Source organism: Haliotis cracherodii, unplaced genomic scaffold (assembly GCF_022045235.1).
Source record: "Haliotis cracherodii isolate W230 unplaced genomic scaffold, xgHalCrac1.p SCAF_18, whole genome shotgun sequence".
In the NCBI taxonomy this organism is placed as follows: domain Eukaryota; kingdom Metazoa; phylum Mollusca; class Gastropoda; order Lepetellida; family Haliotidae; genus Haliotis; species Haliotis cracherodii.
In genome coordinates this window covers 21,813,963-21,828,999 of record NW_027266273.1, presented here as the reverse complement: position 1 = coordinate 21,828,999, position 15,037 = coordinate 21,813,963, and the positions used below count along the sequence as shown (strand labels likewise).

General features: G+C 45.2%; 1 protein-coding gene across 3 annotated transcripts in view; it reads left to right on the top strand.

The window, feature by feature from the left end:
- The window catches only part of LOC139465887 (FYVE and coiled-coil domain-containing protein 1-like), a 46,611-nt gene that overhangs the window by 23,381 nt on the left and 8,193 nt on the right, over positions 1–15,037 (top strand). For all 3 annotated transcript variants that reach the window (XM_071247863.1, XM_071247864.1, XM_071247862.1), the window contains 7 exons: positions 211–349; positions 695–768; positions 4,138–4,313; positions 6,084–6,195; positions 7,026–7,172; positions 11,716–11,875; positions 12,450–12,619. In XM_071247863.1, coding sequence (XP_071103964.1) covers positions 211–349; positions 695–768; positions 4,138–4,313; positions 6,084–6,195; positions 7,026–7,172; positions 11,716–11,875; positions 12,450–12,619 — 978 coding nt within the window. The remainder of the gene's footprint in view (positions 1–210; positions 350–694; positions 769–4,137; positions 4,314–6,083; positions 6,196–7,025; positions 7,173–11,715; positions 11,876–12,449; positions 12,620–15,037) is intronic.

The following is a 15,037-nucleotide window of genomic DNA, read 5'->3' as shown; positions in this document are numbered from 1 at the left end:
ATGGAAGGGTTGGTATAGGGGTGGATGGAAGGAGGGTTGGGACTAGTGGACAAAGAAATGACAGGGCAGGAGGTAAACATAAACAAACAACTCAGTCACTGTAACAGTAAAATGGATCTCACCTATATTCCATGCATGATGTGAGGGTTGTATCCTTACTATACATATGTATGAGCTGTGATAAAAGCCAGCTCCCATTTGTCTCCCAAGGGACAAGGACCAGCTGTGGCAGAAGACAGACCAGCTGGCCTACCAGCAGAAGGTGCAGGCCAAGGAGACATGGATGGACAACAGCACCGCAACAAACTGCCTCAAGTGCAAGGCGGAGTTCTCCATCTGGCTCAGGAGGGTAGGCGTGTTACAGACAACAATCATCCTAACTTCCTGTCCTTGGATCTATCAGTTCACTACCACACTGATCTATGTTGTGTATGAGGTTATAATTAGGACTGCACAGTATTACTGGTTTACCGGTATACTTCAAAACACTTTTCAAACAATATGTATTGCAATATTTTTTCTGTGTTCTGGTATTTTGGGTAAAAAAATATGAAATATGGAATTGATTTTCCATCCACTTGCTGTTCTGGGATGTGTGTATCATGGGTTTGAGTCTCAATTTTGATGCAATACTTGTCTGTCAGTACAATGCCATATGTTCATTGGTTTACCAAAGTGTTCTATTATGTTGTAGCACCACTGTCGTCTGTGTGGGAGGATCTACTGCTGGAAGTGTGTGGACCATTGGGTGATGACAGCACACAGCAGGTAGGGGCTTACTCCACTCTCTATGCTCTCACACAGCAGGTAGGGGCTTACTCCACTCACACACAGCAGGTAGGGGCTTACTCCACTATCTACACTCTCACACAGCAGGTAAGGGCTTACTCCACTCTCACACAGCAGGTAGGGGCTTACTCCACTCTCACACAGCAGGTAGGGGCTTACTCCACTCTCACACAGCAGGTAGGGGCTTACTTCACTCTCTACACTCAAACACAGCAGTTAGGGGCTTACTCCCCTCTCTACACTCACACACAGCAGGTAGGGGCTTACTCCACTCTCACACAGCAGGTAGGGGTTTACTCCACTCTCACACAGCAGGTAGGGGCTTACTCCACTCACACACATCAGGTAGGGGCTTACTCCACTCTCACACAGCAGGTAGGGGCTTACTCCACTATCTACACTCTCACACAGCAGGTAGGGGTTTACTCCACTCACACACAGCAGGTAGGGGCTTACTCCCCTCACTCCACTCACACAAAGCAGGTAGGGGCTTACTCCACTCTCACACAGCAGGTAGGGGTTTACTCCACTCTCACACAGCAGGTAGGGGCTTACTCCACTCACACACAGCAGGTAGGGGTTTACTCCACTCACACACAGCAGGTAGGGGCTTACTCCACTCACACACAGCAGGTAGGGGTTTACTCCACTCTCACACAGCAGGTAGGGGCTTACTCCCCTCACTCCACTCACAAAAGCAGGTAGGGGCTTACTCCACTCTCACACAGCAGGTAGGGGCTTACTCCACTCTCACACAGCAGGTAGGGGCTTACTCCACTCACACACAGCAGGTAGGGGTTTACTCCACTCTCACACAGCAGGTAGGGGCTTACTCCCCTCACTCCACTCACAAAAAGCAGGTAGGGGCTTACTCCACTCTCACACAGCAGGTAGGGGCTTACTCCACTCTCACACAGCAGGTAGGGGTTTACTCCACTCTCACACAGCAGGTAGGGGCTTACTCCACTCTCACACAGCAGGTAGGGGCTTACTTCACTCTCTACACTCAAACACAGCAGTTAGGGGCTTACTCCCCTCTCTACTCTCACACACAGCAGGTAGGGGCTTACTCCACTCTCACACAGCAGGTAGGGGTTTACTCCACTCTCACACAGCAGGTAGGGGCTTACTCCACTCACACACAGCAGGTAGGGGCTTACTCCACTCTCACACAGCAGGTAGGGGCTTACTCCACTATCTACACTCTCACACAGCAGGTAGGGGTTTACTCCACTCACACACAGCAGGTAGGGGCTTACTCCCCTCACTCCACTCACACAAAGCAGGTAGGGGCTTACTCCACTCTCACACAGCAGGTAGGGGTTTACTCCACTCTCACACAGCAGGTAGGGGCTTACTCCACTCACACACAGCAGGTAGGGGTTTACTCCACTCACACACAGCAGGTAGGGGCTTACTCCACTCACACACAGCAGGTAGGGGTTTACTCCACTCTCACACAGCAGGTAGGGGCTTACTCCCCTCACTCCACTCACAAAAGCAGGTAGGGGCTTACTCCACTCTCACACAGCAGGTAGGGGCTTACTCCACTCTCACACAGCAGGTAGGGGCTTACTCCACTCACACACAGCAGGTAGGGGTTTACTCCACTCTCACACAGCAGGTAGGGGCTTACTCCCCTCACTCCACTCACAAAAAGCAGGTAGGGGCTTACTCCACTCTCACACAGCAGGTAGGGGCTTACTCCACTCTCACACAGCAGGTAGGGGTTTACTCCACTCTCACACAGCAGGTAGGGGCTTACTCCACTCTCACACAGCAGGAAGGGCTCACTCCACTCACACAAAGCAGGTAGGGGCTAACTCAACTCAAACACAGCAGGTAGGGGTTTACTCCACTCTCACACAGCAGGTAGGGGCTTACTCCACTCTCTACACTCTCACACAGCAGGTAAGGGCTTACTCCACTCTCACACAGCAGGTAGGGGCTTACTCCACTCTCACACAGCAGGTAGGGGCTTACTCCACTCTCACACAGCAGGTAGGGGCTTACTCCACTCTCACACAGCAGGTAGGGGCTTACTCCACTCTCTACACTCTCACACAGCAGGTAGAGGTTTACTCCACTCTCACACAGCAGGTAGGGGCTTACTCCACTCTCTACACTCACACAGCAGGTAAGGGCTTACTCCACTCACACAAAGCAGGTAAGGGCTTACTCCACTCACACACAGCAGGTAAGGGCTTACTCCACTCTCACACAGCAGGTAGGGGTTTACTCCACTCACACACAGCAGGTAGGGGCTTACTCCACTCACACACAGCAGGTAGGGGTTTACTCCACTCTCACACAGCAGGTAGGGGCTTACTCCCCTCACTCCACTCACAAAAGCAGGTAGGGGCTTACTCCACTCTCACACAGCAGGTAGGGGCTTACTCCACTCTCACACAGCAGGTAGGGGCTTACTTCCCTCTCTACACTCTCACACAGCAGGTAGGGGCTTATTCCACTGTCTACACTCTCACACAGCAGGTAGGGGCTTACTCCACTCTCACACAGCAGGTAGGGGCTTACTCCACTCACACACAGCAGGCAGGGGCTTACTCCACTCTCACACAGCAGGTAGGGGCTTACTTCACTCTCTACACTCTCACACAGCAGGTAGGGGCTTATTCCACTCTCTACACTCTCACACAGCAGGTAGGGGCTTACTCCACTCTCTACACTCTCACACAGCAGGTAGGGGCTTACTTCACTCTCTACACTCTCACACAGCAGGTAGGGGCTTATTCCACTGTCTACACTCTCACACAGCAGGTAGGGGCTTACTCCACTCTCACACAGCAGGTAGGGGCTTACTCCACTCTCACACAGCAGGTAGGGGCTTACTTCACTCTCTACACTCTCACACAGCAGGTAGGGGCTTATTCCACTCTCTACACTCTCACACAGCAGGTAGGGGCTTACTCCACTCTCTACACTCTCACACAGCAGGTAGGGGCTTACTCCACTCTCACACAGCAGGTAGGGGTTTACTCCACTCTCACACAGCAGGTAGGGGCTTACTCCACTCTCACACAGCAGGTAGGGGCTTACTCCACTCTCACACAGCAGGTAGGGGCTTTACGTTACTCTCACCACTCTCACACAGTGAAAGTTCACCCCAATTTCACATCATCATTTGTATATGTTTGTCTATTAAACAAGACACAGATTTATGTAACCAGCTCTGAAGTCTAAGTATCAGTAGTTACATGGCTGGTTGTCTGTCATTTGATGCCAGTGACATGGATTGTTGCTCACACTATCGACCACTGGATTTTGGTGGCCGAGGCCCTATGTATATGAATAATCCCCACCCAATTCCTTGTGGCGATCTGTTCACAGCAAGAAGGAGAGAGTTTGTGACGAGTGCATCACCCACAAGCAGAGCATGGAATCTGACAACAACACTTCCCTTCTGTCAAACATCAGCGATGACGAGGATATTGATGAGGAATTGCTGCGGTCCCTGACTGTGCGAGGGTCGTCCCAGTCAACTGATGATCTCAGCTCCACACAGGGTGAGTAGGTGCCCTTATTAGGCTTGTGTGTTGTGGGAGCTCACTACAGTGCCCTGGAGACAGCACATGTGGACAACAATGGGAAGCAGGGGTTACAATGTGTGACCCTGTGGTTGTGTGTCATGGTGCCCTGACAACTTGTATTGTTACTTATAGAATCAACTACAGTGGGACATTATACATCGTACATTATAAAACTCCGGTGACGTCATCCTATTGTTCTCAAGTCGGGTCAAATCTCATAAACAGGGACGTTGTAATGTCCCTGGGATTTTATAGGATATTCAAGTCATATTTGCTATATAATGTGTTATAATATCCCTGGGATTTTATATAATGTCCTGGGTATTTTATTAATATAACTTCCGTTCAGATTGTAACATGTAATGAAATGTAAAATCAAATGACAAATGTTTTCTCTATATTCCCGCGTATCGAACATGCAATCTTCATATCTGTAGCCCAGTGAGTGTACCACAAGGCTACAGAGGTGTTGATAAGCCGCACTGCTTTTTAGAATGTCCTTTTCAAGATCCGTACGCCAGCAACAGATATTTTACGCCCGTTTCCTAAGGTTCATGGAAAGTATGTTCGAAACATGAAAATGTTGATAAAAATGGTTGTAAGGTTCAAAATCGGTTTATAAGTAAGATAAAACACTTCCCCTCGGGTTGTTATGATATTTAAAAGCCTTTCCCTCGGAAAATCCCTCGGGATGCGGGTTTTAAATATCATAACAACCCTTGGACGTGTTTTATCCTATACATAAAACATTTTCAGGGAGAATAAACCATGATGGTGCAGCTGCGAGTGGTTTATTCTCCTTGCAGTGTTTTATTGTATGATAAACAACGACAACGAGTCGTTTGTTTCTTATATGAGATAGAACATAATGCACAACCTCTTTAAGGATGTTGATAAAATGTACAAGCTTTAAAAATATTTAGCCGTATTTGAATTATATTTGACTCCTTGAATAGAATCCGACCTCGGCATTGTCAGACAAGTCTATTTTATGAACAGGTGGGTTAAGTTTGGTATTGCCCGCATATTCTCAAAATCCTCACTTCGATTATCTATACCTTTTCTCCCAATACCTATTGTCATATCTCTCCCACTTTGGGATGCGATCATTCTGCCATCATGTTTATCTGTAGCCCAGCTACATCTATGGGAACAACTCACAAAACACTTCCCTCTCAAAATTAACGTTGTCCAATTTACGCATCATCAAGCTGCAATCGCATGTTCGAATCTCCTGAAATGACGTTATGATAGAACATTGTTTTATTGTGAAATACCACGCCTTGTTCATCAGTGTTCTTTGCGATTAATCGCGTAGCTATCTTATATTGATACTATTTAAAGTCAACTACAGGTTTGTCTAGCCCAGGCTTAATATTTACAGGCAATTTTGTATATTTTTATCATCAGTGCTGACAGACACATAAAATAACACACACTCACTTTACTTCACTCAGTGAATCATTACCTTGATTGTAGCAATGTGTTTACATAGCATTAACGTGACAAACCTCATACCTGACAAATATAAGGAAACATATGCCTTGACTGTAGCAACTGCAGACAGGTCAGTATTTATCACATGTATTTATCACATGCATAGTTACCTCCCCTTATACATGGACCCAGGAATGGAGTAATTCTTGCTATATATGTGTCATTTCTCGTTATGAATATCACTTTAGATATACAAGAATACATTTAAGATTGTTCAGACTCAAAATGGTGATACTGTTTCATGCCCAGATGAGACAACGGAATCGGACACCAGCAGTCAGATCCTGCCGCCACCCCTCTCCACCCCAGGGAGTCCGAATGCCACGGATGAACACAAAGTTCAGAAGATGCATGATCACAGGTCAGTCTAGAACCAGGTTCTCTGCAAGTTTCTGGAAGTCACCATATCAGTCACCGGTTTGTCTGGTCCTGATTCGATTATTTACGTCTGTCATGATGTAGCTGTAAAATTGCTGAATGAGGATGTAATGACAAACAAACACCGATACAGTTGTCCTTGGTTGCACTGTGAATAGTTCAAACTTTGAACAGGGGCAGTGTTCTACGTTGTTGCAAGTCCCTGTGCAGAGTTACATCCCTTTGTCGTGCTATGATTCGTTGATTGCGGGTTTGGATCCCAGATTCCCCTGGAATGGTACCTTTATTTGTTAGCATGTTCAATATGTATCACTTTTGTCTTTCCTCTTACATTTGAAGTGGCATAAAACCCACAAAATGTATTTTCTGTTTTAAACATGATTGCGTAGATTGATGCTCATGATGTCAATCACTGTATTGTCTGGTCCAGACTTAATTATTTACAGACCGCCGTCATATAGCTGGAATTTTGCTGAATGCGGCGTTAAACAACCAACCAACAACAACATGACGTAACAGTAACTATATGTGTCTTGATAGTTGAGGGAACAGTAAATGCTTCGGGGGTGGTCGGGTAGCCTAGTGGTTAAAGCGTTCGCTCGTCACGCCGATGACCCGGGTTCGATTCCCGACATGGGTACAATGTGTGAAGCCCATTTCTGGTGTCCCCCGCCGTGATATTGCTGGAATATTGCTAAAAGCGGCGTAAAACAATACTCACTCACTCACTCTAAATGCTTGTTCTTCAAATCTGCGACTGTCAATTCTTCTGTACAACTGAGCACATTGTGAAAGATATTATTCCCATGTCAGTGTGAGCGTGCAGGCACTAGCGCCCCCTAAGGGAGCAACTGTGAGTCCCGAGCGGGAGGATCCTTTCCACGTTATCACAGATGAAGAAGTTTCTAAGTCTCTGACTGAGTACGACCCAGACACCCTCAGTGCCGCGCTGAGTGCCAAGTGAGTGGTGGGGTGTGGTCAAAACAGTAGCTAGAGTCTTGTACCCTGTGTAACACTGTAGAACTGGTGCTGTACCTTTCAGGCCTCAATGAACTGATCAGTAGATTAGTAGAACTGATAAGTAGAACTGATTCGTAGATTTTCGTCTAATTTCTTTTCAAAACTGAAACAAAAAATTTAGTAATGTTTTGTAAATTTTGTAAATTGTTTCTTTAACATTACAGAAGAGCAGATGACATTTGACGGTTCTAGTTATTATTGTCAAGTTGATTGGTTTTGAAGTGAGATGAACTGTTATTGATATCTCATAGTACATTCATTTTGGCCTGTAGTTTACAAACTCCAGTGGTGTGGCGTCTATGTAACTAATTCTGGTACAGTCTCATCAAAACCTGATCTTACTCCAAAAAAACATCTCTCTGCATAAAATCTGAGGATACCTCACAGCAGGTTGTGTCAGGTAACTCATCTTTTCTCAATCAGTGTTGAGGCTTCTAAGTTCTCTGGAGGGTATACAGTCAAGTCTCGTTAATCCGACAATCAGCTTTATCCGACACTAATGATGGGAACCGATTAAATCAGTGCTATTTAGACCCGTTAATCCGACAGTCTCGCTCTCCGACTCCGACACACCTAATTTGCACTCGTTAATCCAACACAGTGATCAGCGTACTCCTCGGTCATCTGCCCGCGAGTACACAGCCCGTGTTTTGATGCGAGACGAGTCGGCTGGTAGCTGCATATTTCAAAGCTGCAGAGATAAACTTGCTTAACAATAAACAATTAATGCTTTAGATAAAGAAAACAGGATTAATCACAAGCTTAGATTACCTCAATCTCATTAACTCAGATACAAGTTCTCGCTATCGCCGAGGACATCCCAATACAGGTCACGCCAGAAGAACCTTTTGCGAACCATGATCGACGAATGTTGGTACTTAATTTTGTTTATCTGACATACTCGATAATCTGACATAATCATATGCAACCAACCATGGTGGATTAACGGGACTTGACTGTATTTGTGGCATATATGGTTCTTCTATTGTAAGATCAACATTTGCGAATAAATACTGTAAGGAAATGAATCTGATTCATTTTAGCTGTCAAAGGTGTCAAGGTTTGCTCAGGGTTCCCCTGATGTGACCTATGGAGGTGTCGAAAGATCTTCCCACAGTATTGCAGAATAAGATCAGATTCTCAGGGATTGGGGCTGCACTCTTCCAATACATACTTGACTTCATTATATCAACAATTGGCGGTATATAATATGAATATTTATATGATAATTACTAATAATTTGTGGAAGGAACCCTCCTCTACACCATACTGGCTTTTTCGTCTGAATGTTGATGTAAGATCTGGTTTTATGAATTTTCTTCAGAAAACTTTTAGAGGCCATTTTCCTTTTTTTAATCAAAATTTCATACTCCTGTAATAATTATTATATATATATCTCCGTTATGAGATCTAAAATTTAAAAAAACCCTGGACAAAATAAATGAAAATAAGCTGATTATGTTAAAACTTCAATAAATGAATCCCTCAAGGGGAGGTTACTCTTCCAGGACTTCTCCAGCTTAGTCTGTTAAACATCAGTGATGCTCTATAAAGAAGAAAGAAACTCAAGTTAGTGATATTGGGTAGAACAAAACAGGATATTTCCCACAAGAATTGTAACAAACATTACCAGGGTTTCACTGTACTGATGTTTGTCATGCTATGTTGGCTGGTGGGGCAGCCTTGTGGAGAAAACATTCACTTGACTAATCAAAGGCCTGGGTTCGATTCTCCACATGGGTACAATGTATGAAGCCCATTTTTGGCGTCTGCCGCCATGACAATGGAATAATGATTAAAGTATTGAAAAGAATGCTGACTGTAAGCCCTGTATGGTGGTGTATTCTGTGACACTGGTATTTATTGTTGTGTGTGTACTGTGTCTCTGTCTCTATTCCTACTAACGATCTGAATGTTCCTTGCTACTAAATGAATTAACGGAAGCTGTAATGTACCAGGTTGTTTTTAACCCCATCAGTGTTGAGGTTGATTTAATTAACCATAGACGCAATTTGGTGACCTGTAAAATGTCACTGACAAATATCATCTGGAACACATCAGAATTACTTTGAAAATGTTTTGGGGGAATCTAATAAAGTATACTGAAAAATATTTTTAGCTCACCTGACTGAAACTCAAGTGAGCTAGAAAATACTTTTCAGTATACTTTACTTTGAAGGTGTTGTGAGGTATCGTATTGATCTGATTTTGATGCGATAATGGCCACAAGAAAATGTTGGTTGTGGCATAAAAGATTCTCACTTTGCCTCCTTTTCTTCTATTTTCTGACATCACTTTTGATTTAACCCACTATTGGTCTTTGTCACCATAATAAAGTTAGAACATCATTAAAGTATTTCTTCATAATTCAGGTGAGCTTCAGTGTCATGTGGCTCAACTTTATTTTAATGCTGCTAAATGCAAGTTACATGTTAATTACTAAAGAAGTGTACATACAATTAGTTAAGCCGCAAGACCGGCTTCATGAACACTGCTCATTTGAAACATATGTGGCTATTGTTTGGAAGAGCACACATACATCTGTAGTCTGTCATACAGACCCTGAAACAAATATATCCAATGCAGAGTATGCAAGTCTGTGATAGTTGGAAGGTCTGGATTACTGCACATCAGGCCGAAAATTAAGAATCTCTCGGGTCCTTATTATCATATTAAGAAAACTTAAACCCCTGTTTACCACCTATCTAAAAAGACTTCGCCGAAAAAAGTCTGTAAACCAAGAAATACTAAAGATGAGCCTCTCCTTGTGTTTACTAAAGTGTCTGATTTGATGTTGTCTAAGCTTGCAGCAAGCCCATATTCTGACAGGGATATACACCTAGAAACAGGACAAGCACCAGTTCCTGTATATTTCTCTGTGTAGTAGTGATCATATCCTTATTTAAGTTATGAAACAATAACATTTATGTTTGTTTATGTAGTGGCATGCTTGTATTGAAATACCGAAACTGACATCAATTATCTATTAACATGTTTTGTTAGTGTTCCATGACATTAGTTATGTGACAACCTTCAATTGCTCTCTCTGCTTCTTTGTATCTTATATAACCCAGTACCTGCAACCTTCTGGAGGAACACACCATGTTCTTGTACTGGCCATGAGGTATTGGGGGTATCAAGACCATACATCAAAATAATGTTCATGTAATATGTACATAAATATTGAAGGACCGGTGGAAGTTTGGGTTTAGGAAAATAAGAAGAGGCTGTGCTTAATTTTTGTAGGTTTATATTTGAGTATTGTGTTAATGTACTGCTTGTATTTATTCCTCGATGCCTTATGTAGCAACAAACATGGGACTGTGAGAAATAGTTTCAACCTCAGTGAGTAAACATGGTACATGATGTTAACTCTGTCATGTTGGAACATTGCTTTTTGTGTCAAGTGTCCCTTATTAACCTATACATTACCCTTAATGTAGCCCATATATGCTTGTAATAATCATGTCACTTAGTTGTGGTTCATGATTCATTCTTCCTTTCTTTCACTGTTCTGAAGCTTCTGTTTTTTCTTGCAATCATTTTGTTTCCTTTTGATCATGTTTGTTTATTGTATGACAGGTTGATGTTGGTTGTTTGGTGGCAGAATGATCTGTTCATGTTGTGTAGATCTATTCACAGTTCTTGTTGTGTAGATCTATTCACTATTCATGTGTAGATCTATTCACTATTCTTGTGTAGATCTATTCACTATTCATGTGTAGACCTATTCACTATTCATGTTCTGTAGATCTATTCACAAGTCATGCTGTGTAGATCTATTCACTATTCATGTTCTGTAGATCTATTCACAAGTCATGCTGTGTAGATCTATTCACTATTCATGTTGTGTAGATCTATTCACTATTCATGAGTAGATCTATTCACTATTCATGTTGTGTAAATCTGTTCATTATTCATGTTGTGTAGATGTATTTCTGTTCATGTTGTGCTGTCATCTGTTCACTATTCATGTTGTGGAGATCTATTCACTATTCATGTTGTGTAGACCTATTCACTGTTCATATTGTGTATATCTTTTCACTATTCATGTTGTGTAGATCTATCTAGTCATGTTATATTAATGCTAAGGACATTATGTTAAAATCAACTGATGGGTTGCTGAGATCAGTGCCAGTGTCACACGTACATGTGTATGTTGGACACACCCTTGAGGAGTAGTTGTAGCATCCTCACCAGGGTGTGGTGTCAGCTACGTTGGTAGGTCTGACAGAAAATGTAGCAATTTTGAGAATTTCTAAAAAATGATACACACTATCATAACCAAACTTGTCAGTTGACCGGAGTGTACAGAATACAATCTTGATTTCTTATTTATACTGTTAGAAATGCAAAATGTAGACTCCAAAGCAATTTGAGAGAGTGTGCTTGACTGACAGCTGCAAACATGTCAGGCCAGGAAACAGCTGGTAAGTTGAACATATTGACAGGAGAATATTACGTACGATTTGACTGGTTGCAGCATGACAAGTAGCATGATCTTGTCGGCTGAAGAGTTGGAGAACGGGGAGATAAACCGGCAGAATGAGATCTGGATCAAGCCAGGAAAGACCTTTGTCGTGCCCATCACCATCGACACAGTTAACACTGAGCTGTGCTGGGAGTTCACGTCTCAACCCAAGGTAAGAGATTGCATATTAAGATGGTGGCAGGATAGCCCAGTGGTTAAAGTGTTTACTTGTCTTGCTGAAACCCAGGGTTTGATTCCTGTCATGTGTATTATGTGTGAAACGTATTCTTGTTGTCCCCATTGTTATAATGCTTGACTATTAAAAGTGGCATGTAACTATACTCACCCCCGGGAAATGTAACATTGGTTTTATCGGCGTCCTACATTATGTGATAAACAAATCTTGAAATATTTGCACCAAACTGCCATTTATTTCATGCTTATCATTATTATGTTCCTTATACAGATATTGGCTATCAATAGAATCATCGACCAGATCAATAAAAGACCTGGGTGCCGTTGTACAAAGCAATCTTAGCGCTACGGTGATCGTAACTCCCACACCTTAACGTAGACTTACGACAGTCGTAGCGCTAGGGTTGTTTTGTACAATGGCACCCTAGTCTCTATATGTTATATCATCTTCTTTGAGCTTAGAGAAGCGGGAACCAGCCTCTGTATGTCATACAGTTGTCACAGATCACTGAAAGGGAACGTGTGATGAGATGCCTCTGCTTCTGTTGCAGGATGTGGTGTTCAGCGTGAAGTATCGGGAGAATGAGTCTGCTCCCGTGAGTGAGGCAGAGGACCTGGTGCCGCCCTGTAAGTGTGACTCCCACAAGCAGGCGGTGCAGGGCACCCTCACAGCCAAACAGACAGGGCTGTACACACTCGTGTTTGATAACACATACTCCAGGTATGTACAATAGTGGAACTCATATTTATACAAGGGGTGTTTATATATGTTTTGGAGCAACAAATTCATTACAAATTTTAGTTCACTTTGACAAAGTCAATGTGAGATCATGTCATGAACTGTTGTCTGTTGTACATTAAACATTTAAACAATTTTTTAACTTATCCTGCATTACTCCGTATTGCATTTACTGCTGTCTTTGACAGAGTGACGAACTGTGTGAGATCCAGCTGCTGAAGAAAGTTGTCCCAACCAGCTCAGGAGGCAGCGCCCTCTCACAGTCGGCACGTGACCCGGAAGTCATGACGTCACACAAAAACACATAACTGCTTTGTCACCTCCACGGACGGACGTACTGTGTATCCCTTGTGGAAATTAAAGCTTATTATTTGTTTTTTATATTTTGCGTGTTTCTACATTCATTATATGCTGCTACATTGTTACCTGTTATGGGCCGTGACCTTAGGGTCTTCCCATTCGTAAATTGTAACGTTTATCGCTCGTCTGTGGCTCACGTCACAGTAATTTACGGGCGCAATGTTGTTCCCGCCATTTTGTTTTCTTTCCCGCCATTTTGGCCATTCACCACGTGGCCACGTAATGTCGTGTTCTGCGTTTTGAATTCTCTCTTTGGCTTGGGTAATACATTACATTTATGTATGTTGTTTTGGTGTGCTTAAAGCCTTGCCTTTTCGCTACCTCTCAGCGTAATTGTTTCTTCTCATAAACTTCAATATAATACGAAGTTTTTGAGTTACATTATGTCTCCCGTACTCTGTGGTTTTGCCACATGGTTACGTGTTTGCACATGGTTATGTGTTTGCTTAAAGCTATGCTTTTTCGCTACCTTTTAGCGTCATTGTTTGATCTCATAAACTTCATTGAAATACAAAGTTTCTGAATCACATTATGCTTCCCATACTTTGTGATTGGCCACATGGTTATGTGTTTGCTTAAAGCTATGCTTTTTCGCTACCTTTTAGCGTCATTGTTTGATCTCATAAACTTCATTGAAATACAAAGTTTCTGAATCACATTATGCTTCCCGCACTTTGTGGCTTTGCCACATAGTTATGTTTTGCTTAAATTCCAGATTTTCTGCCTCGCTGCACTTGTTGCCGCGGGAACAAATCTGGTCGGGGCCGCCCCTTTCTGCCGTGATTGTACGACGCCCTGTACTTTCACAAGGCAGTGCCGATGTTGCAGTCATTCGTCGCTGTGATCCTTTAGCTCATGCGAGTATCCAGGACACACCTCGCTCAACGTGCTCGTCGACCCCCACCTACGTTGACGGCAGCAGCGCTCAGCGGAGCTTCGCAGTGCTCCCAGCACCAACGGCGGCTCCCAACGTAGAGTCTGCCTCCCATGGCACGACATACGACCGTTCACGGTCTCCTACTCCACCGGCGGCTCCAGCGCTCCCAACGTAGAGTCTGCCTCCCCTGGCACGACATACGACCGTTCACGGTCTCCAACACCACCACATCAACGCTGATGTCTCCGGCGCCCCCGGCGCCTCCGGCGCCTCTGATGTCCCGGCGCTCCCGGCGCTCCCGGCGCTCCCGGCGCTCCCGATGTCTCGGCGCCTCGTGCGCTCCCGGCGCCTCCGGCGCCTCTGATGTCTCGGCGCCTCGTGCGCTCCCGGCGCCTCCGATGTCTCGGCGCTCCCGGCGCTCCCGGCGCTCCCGGCGCTCCCGGCGCCTCTGATGTCTCGGCGCCTCGTGCGCTCCCGGCGCTCCCGGCGCTCCCGGCGCTCCCGGCGCCTCCGCTGTCTCGGCGCTCCCGGCGCCTCCGATGTCTCGGCGCTCCCGGCGCCTCCGGCGCCTCTGATGTCCCGGCGCTCCCGGCGCCTCCGGCGCCTCAGATGTCTCGGCGCCTCGTGCGCTCCCGGCGCTCCCGGCGCTCCCGGCGCCTCTGATGTCTCGGCGCCTCGTGCGCTCCCGGCGCCTCCGGCGCCTCCGATGTCTCGGCGCCTCCGGCGCCTCTGATGTCCCGGCGCTCCCGGCGCCTCCGGCGCCTCAGATGTCTCGGCGCCTCGTGCGCTCCCGGCGCCTCTGATGTCTCGGCGCCTCGTGAATTCCCGGCGCCTCTGATGTCTCCGCGCTCCGGCGCCTCCGCATCCTCTGATGTCTTCGGCGCTCCCGGCGCCTCTAAGGTCTTTGATCTCATGATCTTCGACGCCTCTAATGTCTCTGGCGCCTCTGACTACTCCGGCGCCTCAAGAGTTACGGAAGAAGCGCCTATGATATATCCGGCGACTAAGATGACCTCCGGCGCCCAGATCAACAAGCTTTATCAAGCTCAGATCAACGAGCCGACTATCCGATCTTCTACTGCGGCTTAAGGGGCACCATCGGCAATCGCCTCCCCGGCGCCACTGCCCTCTTCTCTTGCTGCCCTCTTCTCTTGCTGCCGTCT